The sequence below is a fragment of the Procambarus clarkii genome, chromosome 10 (genome assembly GCF_040958095.1).
Source record: "Procambarus clarkii isolate CNS0578487 chromosome 10, FALCON_Pclarkii_2.0, whole genome shotgun sequence".
NCBI classification, from domain to species: Eukaryota; Metazoa; Arthropoda; class Malacostraca; order Decapoda; family Cambaridae; genus Procambarus; species Procambarus clarkii.
In genome coordinates this window covers 22,162,033-22,170,181 of record NC_091159.1, presented here as the reverse complement: position 1 = coordinate 22,170,181, position 8,149 = coordinate 22,162,033, and the positions used below count along the sequence as shown (strand labels likewise).

The following is an 8,149-nucleotide window of genomic DNA, read 5'->3' as shown; positions in this document are numbered from 1 at the left end:
TTTTTATAATTTGATGACTCAATTCCATCACTCTCCTCTTCCTCAATTTCCAAATCTTTGTTTGACTTCAGTGATAATTCAGATTTTCCATCGCCGTCGTTATCTGACACTTCCACATATTCAACACCATTTTTATTTATTATTTTGTTTTTAAATTTTGAGACAGTATTATTTTTTTTATCCTTTAACACACAGTGCTTGATATGCTCATTGTATTTTTTAATATTTGGAAGTATCTCATCACAATTACCACATACATGAACTGGTCTCCTTTCTGGTGGACAGTGTTTGCACTTCTCAAGATGATTGATTAAATTACCTTCATACTGGTATTCAACTTCACAATATGGGCATACTACTTTTCTAACTTCTTTATTGTGCACTTCTCTACAGTGAATTATGCTTTCCTTCCGAGTGTCAAAGAGCGCTGAACATTGGAACCGACAACGAATCTTGTCCTTATGAATCTGTCTTTGGTGTCGTAGTAATCTAATAATACTCTTGTGGGAGACATGACAAGCTGGACAAGTGAAGGTTTTCCTATGTTTCACCCGATGATGTGCACGCAAGGCCTTTGCACTTTTACATGTAACATTGCATAAATCACATGGAATAGCTGGCTTCACACGTTTGGACACATTCACTTGTCTTGATGGTTGTGTTTGTGAAAGATTCTGAATCTGATGGACTTTTATAGCATGTTGATACAAATCAGTTGGAGCATAAAAGTCAAGGGCACACAGTCCACATCTGAAAACTGCACTACCTCCAGAATATGAAGATTCCTCTTGGTCCATATCTGAATCTTGTTCATTTGAGCTCTCTTCCATGGGTTCCTGCTTAATGGTAGGGATTACTGATGCACCAGGTAATGAATCTGAAAGTGGATTCTTAGGTGTAAGGGATGAAGCAGACTGTGTCATAGAACTGCATGAAATAGATGATATGTCTGTCTTGTTGACTGAACTCAAACTGTGAATACCATTACCCGCTGATGATATATCCAATTCTCTTTTAAGAGAGGACACTTCCACTGAACAGATGGGCACAAGATTTTCTAACTTAATATCCTGAGAACTAACAGATGAGCTAGATAATCCTCCTTCCTTTATCAAGTTGTCAACATCCTGTGTTAATAAGAAATCGTCACTGATTTTGCTGCTCGAAACTCCTAAATGCTGGGCAATATGTATTTTTAGCTGGTACTTGTTACGTGTTTCCTTATTACACAAACGACACACAAATTGCCTCTTTTCATTAGCTGGAGGAGGATCCACAAAAATATTGATTGGTTTGACATATTCCTCCTCCGATCGCCGTACATAACCTTTTTTTTCTTTTATATGGCCATGTTGCTCTTTCAAATGATTGATTAATTTAGCCTCAGAATCATAGTCCGTATAACAATGTTTACATTCATGGATATTATGAATTTTTTTCTTGTGGATTCTCTGAGTAACTTCTGTAGCAAAAAGTTCACTGCATATGTTGCATCTCACATCAGGATTTGCTTTCTTGTGTGTTATCCCATGTATCCGAAATCTCTTGGTATCTTTTGTCTTGAAGCTGCATTTGTCACACTGAAGAAGTGGCCTGTGCGTGCGCAGATGCTGAAGGTATTTGCTCGACTTGTTAAAAGCCTTACCACACTGTTCACATACCTTCTTCAGTCTTATCACACGATCAGGTTTCTTCACCCTCTTCCGAACCAGTACCGGTTTGGGTGATGGAGATGAAGTCGTCTCCGCCATGTGGGGGTCTGGGGGATCCTGGGACTCAGGGGACGCCACGATGGGGGTATCCATGCCTGCAGGCACAATGAACTGTCAGCAAATATCATCTTTAACCATGAAAAACACGGAAGGGTTTCAATCCCTCACTGATAGTGAACCCCACATGTTGGTCTCCAGAATGATCACAATCTCATGGCACTATAAGCACACACATCAGCCACACATCATTTAAAAGTATGAGAAGAACAATTTCCCTCTCCTAGGTACTTATTAATAATGCACAACAAATTAAAAATTCATATTTCACTAGGCAGCAGTGCAGGTCTTGTACATCAATGGTACCGAGTACACAAGTTTTTACTTAAGGTGTTACATACATCAGTTTATCAAAATTTTGAAGACATTTATTTTATGTAGAGATAAGAAGTACCGGTACATTACAAATATAAATAATTCCTTAAAAGAATCCAGAAAAAATCAACTGAAATTTCTAAATTTCATTCAAATATTTAAATACATTATATATTATACATACCAAAATTATTTTTGTCAAAAGCATTTCAAAAATATTTACATATACATCTTAAAAAAAATACAAACCCATTCACGACTTGGCATGTTCTGGAGTGTTCATTTCACGGGAAAAATTTTCATTTCACGGGAAAAGTGTTCATTTCACGGGAAGAAGTTCTTTTAATACATTACACAAATGATTACAGATATCCTACCTAAAGTTTATATACAAGAATTAATATTGCACTATACAAGTCTCTTCACTAATGTCATGAGGTATCATCTGATCAAAGAACTATACAAATCCCACTTAAAATGAATCAAAACCTATTATTTTTGCAGGTCCACTTTCATCATCATCAGGTACAAAGTCACTTATCTCTTCACTGGGAGGGTACTGTGCACCATAATAGTCACCCATTATGTCCATTTGCGAACTATCATCTAAGCTAAACATTGAATCCTCTCCAACCAAGTAACCAGGATATGGCAGAGAATCCTGGGGCATGCCAGCCTGTCCATACAATAATTCTGAGCCCTGAGCTGGATTCTGTCCACCGGACCCAGTGCTGAGTTTTCGTCTCACTTTAGCAGAATTATTCTTTCCTTTCTTTTGTTTTGATGTATTTTTGGGTCCTGATTTGGAAGCTTGTATCTGAGCTTTCAATGCTGCAGTCCAACTGAGATTGACTTTTTTGTTACTTGGCGATGGGAGTTTTTTGGGTGTTTTTTTCCCTTGCTTCATATCTTGAGCTGATGGTTCAACTGCTGAAGCATCTTCTTCAGTTGACGTAGCATCCGACAGAGAAGCACTATCATTAACCTTGTCTTTCTCAATTTTCTCTATCTTTTGTTCCTCAACTTTAACAATTTTTACTTCAATTTCTTCAACTGTATTATTCAATCTTTTTCTTTTTTCAGCTTCAGAATTTTTTTCATCACTAACATTCTTTTCACCAATGCTTCTTTTATCATTAACGATTCTCTTTTCTGAACTATTGCTATCCAAATATTTTCTTTTATCTGGGCCCTTTTTCAAGGGAATCAAGTCTTCTTCATCTTCTGGCTCTTTGTAAGATATTGGCACACACCGAGCCCTTCTTCTAAACACAATACTTGCTTCTTCACTGTCATCATCATCATCAGATTCATTGTCCTGCTCTTCATTTTTTTCTTTTCATCTTCACTCTTATCTTCATTTCTTGGTTCATCTTTATCCTCATCTTCCTCTTCCTCCTCCATCACTTCTTCCTCCTCTTCCTCCTCCTCCTCCTCATCCCTCCTCGTCTTCCTCTTCAGAACCTTCATCTTCATCCTCACTGGGCACCTTTGGGTGTTTTGCAGCTTGGTGCTTCTCGAGTTCAGATCTTTTGGCAAAGATTGACACACAGCGCGGGCATCGGTATGGTTTATTCGGATGTGCATTCTTTTGATGCTGTTTCAACCTAAGCATTTTACGATATTTGGCCTTGCAGTTTGATTCTGGACAACGATGAACCTTATGAATGATAACATGTCTATTGTAAGGTCCACAGCTTCGAAATATCTTGCCACAATGTTCACAACCTCTGAATGGGTAAAGTGTTTCATGAATCTTCTTCATATGATAGGTCATGGATTTCTCTCTATTGAAAGTAATATTGCACTTTGTACACCTAAATAAAGAGCCAACTTTCAACAGGAATGACGGCCGTTCATTTTTTTCACCTTTATCTTTATTTGGAGGTTCGTATTTTTCCTTCGAGACTGGAACTTGCTTTTCTTTGGTTACTGCTGTTCCTGCTGCTCCCTTTTTGTGTGGGTCTGGTTTGCCTCTTGTTACATGATCTTTATTTTTCTCTATATTCTCCCCACCTGTTCCTTTTGCCCTTGTTAAGTGATCTTTATTTTTGTCATGATTTTCACTACCTGATCCTTTCCCTCTTGCTAGGTGATCCTTATTTTTTTCAAAATTTGCTCCACCTGTTCTTTTCCTCTTGGTAGTTGATCTTTATTTTTTTCAAGATTCTCATTGCCTGTTCCTTTTCCCTTTGTTAGGTGATCCTTACTTTTCTCCAAATTCTCTCCACCTGTTCCCTTACTTCTTGATAAATGATCCTTATTTTTTTCATGGGTGTCTGAAGTAGTTAATTTGCCAGTACCTTGTGGTGTGCTTCTTAAAATTCTGACAGTCTCACTGTTTGCTTTGTCTGAAGGTGTGTGCGATTTATTTTCTTCCTTCTCTTCTGCACTGCTTGTTGTCTTGCTTGGTATTGGTTTTTTCACCACCTGCCCTTTTCTTGTGGTAGTATGTGCTGGCATGTGAAGATTTAGCTGGTACTCACTACGAACACACTTTACTACAAACTCTGCAGGTGAGAGATTCTTCCTTCTTCTTTCTTTCTCTCTCCTTCCTTTCCCTTTCTTTCCTCAGTTCCTCCTCCTCCTCATCCTCCTCCTCCTCCTCCTCCTCCTCATCCTCCTCTTCTTCATCTTCCTCATCCTCTTCATCTTCCTCTTCTTTAGTCTCCTGAGCTTTAGCTGCCACTTGAGATCGTGTGGCTCTGGAGTGTTCATTTTTCTGATGGTGTTTGAGCTTGACCCAAATGACTAAAAGCTCATATTACAAATATCACAGGAAAACTGTTTCTCTTCCTCAACTTCTGATACTGATGATGATGTAGTGCTCTCGTCGTCGTTGTCGGTGTCATCATCATCATCATCTGTCATCATCACCCTCCTCTTCCTCCGATTCACTTTCACTTTTGTCTCCTCTTCACTGTCTGCCAATTTTACTTGGGGTTTACTTCGTGTGACTCGTGTCGGCGGTCTATGTTGGGTATTTACTGCCTTGGACACTGCTGCCTTACTTGGAGGTCTCACATTCATCACTTTACCATGGGGTAGATTCTTGACATTCTTAACATTTCCACCTTTAGGGAATGAAGCAACACTCTGTGCACATTTTGCTTTCCCTTTTCCATCACACTTGCCCTTTATCCATTAACTCTTTATGGTCGTTGTCATCTTTACTAGATTCTTTTGCTCTCCCTTTCGTTTCTCCTGTTCAATTTTTTTTCCTTCTCTGTTCTTCTTCCTTTGCTTTCCTCTCTCTCTCCTTCATTTCTTTTTCTCGCTTTTCCTTTTCTATTTTTTCTCTTTCCCTTTCTTGTTCCATTTTCTCCTTCTCTTTCTTTTCTCTCTCCTTTTTCTCCCTCTCTCTCTTCTCCCTCTCTCTTTTCTCCGTTTCTTCTCTCTCTTTTTCTCTCCTTCCATTTTCTCTCTTTCCTTTCTCTCTTGTTCTTCCCTCGCAATGGCCCTCTTTCTCTTGTGCTATTTCCTTTTCAAGCGCTACAACTTTTCTCTTCTCCTCACTATCATCGTCACTCTCCATCAGTTCGTGTTTCAGCCGCTCATGATTTGTCAAGTGATGTTGTAGCTTAAAGGATTCCCCACACTTTTTACACTGAATATGAGGCTGATCTCTGTGATTCTTAAGAATGTGGAACCTCATGCCATACTTGCTTTTCACTTTGATTTTCTCCTTACAAATGGGACACTGCTGCATGCCTCTGTGTTTATGTTTTAAATGAGCTAGGAGTGATGATCTTTTCCTAAAAACAAGGTTACAAAAATCACAGGGTAATTTAATCAGAAACCTTTTTAGAGAAGTATCAGGGTTTGGAATATACTCATCATCACTTTCATGTTTTATGATGTGTGGTTGAGATTCAGTAACAATGATGTCATCCTCCTCCCAAGCCCTCTCATTGTATTTACCTGAAATTGCCCCTTTCTTTCCATCAACAGGAGAGAAAACATCCCGCCTCAATGAATCTCCGCCAATTTTGGCAGTTTTCTTTATATCATTTTTTATAAAATTGACAGACTTGCTCAGTCTGAAGAGAGAGGAAGGAAAAGATGATGGGGCGGTGTAGGGGGCCGGAACTTGATGGCTCAGGATGACGCTTTCCTTGTGACCGGGCCTTAGAGGGGCTGCCTCTTGGAGTGTTGGGAGGGAATCCCCTTCGACTGGACAAGGGAGGGGCGTCCCCTCTTGCGTCCCCTGGGTGGTGGTGGTGGTGCTGGGGCATGGCAGGGTATTGGGAGGGTGTGGGAGCCTTCCTCTGAAGCAGTAGTCCAGCGTAGTATTCCTTCCTGAAGAAACAAGTCAAGTATTACCAACTGTTCATGAGGTGTTTCCTCTTCAACTGAAGATCATACAGGTAGAATGGGGAGAAGAAGCCTTTGTCGCCTACTGCTGGTGAGAGGGCTTCAACTTTGGGCTAGAAAAACCATTAGTTGACCACACTTGAAACGACTACAATAAATGTTTTTTTTTAAGCTTCAATTTTTTTCTCAGATGTTTCCACTGTTAAATGAAGTATTAGGCACTTTCTTCTCAAAGATCATAGTAAGGCATTTTCAAGCATAAAAGTACTGTACATTGACCTTGAAGCTCCTCCATCCCCATTGAATCACCTAAGAATGTAAGAAAATAAATATTCATAGCAAATTAATGTATCAAGCACTGTATAGTAGTAAATAATTTATAAAATTATTTACTCGAGGAAAGAATAACAATATTAGAGATTACATAATATTATACTGTACATACATTCAAGAAAATAAACATGTAACAAAATATGTAACTCAACTCCCCACAAACAATTTAGCAGCACTAAAGTAAAATCCTAAGCATCCCAAACTTCAGATTAATTCTTATTATTATTTATCAAATGGAAATAGAGTAATCTTACATACATAGTTGATGTCCATATATACACAAGCTTGGTGACAGAAATAATACTGTGCATGTTTTTTTCACCAATTGCTTGGCATATACAATGAAGTGAAATACACCATGTTAAAACTCATCTTGTGTGATTTTGTGCACATGAAAATTAGGGTCACTACTATACTGCAATTTGTGACAGAAGCTATTGAAAGGGAAATCTTGTATACTTTACGGAATAAATAACTGTTACATGCAACTAAGCCAGCCAGAGGCCTGGCCAGGTTGAGGACCGGGCCGCGGAGACGTTGAGCCTCGAAATCATCGCAAGGTAACCAGCCCATAAACAAAAATATTTGCAAAGTATTGTACCCATCCAGTCATTATTTATAAGGATATCAGGTGCTTGTGGTACCATAATTACTTAAAATTAATACTTATTGTAGCTTGGTTTAAAAAGACAAAAATGGAGTAATTAATATACAGTATGTGTATTCCTAATACTGTATAGCTTGTTGTGCAGTAATATTTTGATTGTGTGTGTGTATGGTTACTTATTCGTCAACTAAGGATTCATCCAATTTCATCCATTTGCATGAATGTAAAAAAATACCAGTCTTATGTAATCTCACCAACCCATTTTACCTTCTTGAAAAATACAAATTATTATTAGGATGAGAATTGTGTTCACGTTCCAGTTTACTCTGTATTGTTATCATCAATAGTTTCGAAATTTCATTACCACCATCTCCTTCAGTATCTTCCAACTTCTAGCACTCTGTAAGGTTTTAATTAGTACTTTAAATGCTTTTGCTGGAAACAAAAGCTTTACTTCCAAGGATGGTTGTTACAAGAAATTTTTTTTAGTAAACTAAAATTAGATTTGAATAAATGGATAAATCCAAGTAATCCCAATAGCTGCCCTTGTAGAGTGTGAACAATTTTGTCCTCCCCACCCCTCCCCTTCCCTACATCCCATCATATAAAACTGGGATTGATACAACAGTTTGTAAAAGACCTTACATTTTGGAGAAGCTTCTCAAGAAATCCAACTTATGTTTCCAAAGTTCTCTGATGCACAAAATCAAGGATGGTATATTGGTGGGACCTCAAATAAATGCAATGTTTAAATCAGAAAAACTTGTAAAAGAGATGAGCAATGTTGAAAAAGCAGCATAGTGTGCATTAT

At 38.3% G+C, this 8,149-nt stretch overlaps 1 protein-coding gene across 3 annotated transcripts in view; it reads right to left on the bottom strand.

Annotated features, from left to right (window-relative positions):
* LOC123746708 (zinc finger protein 594) overlaps positions 1 to 8,149 on the bottom strand; it is a gene marked incomplete at its 3' end in the record, with an annotated part of 29,076 nt that continues 20,927 nt past the window's right edge. For all 3 annotated transcript variants that reach the window (XM_069321711.1, XM_069321712.1, XM_069321713.1), the window contains 1 exon segment: positions 1 to 1,807. In XM_069321711.1, coding sequence (XP_069177812.1) covers positions 1 to 1,807 — 1,807 coding nt within the window.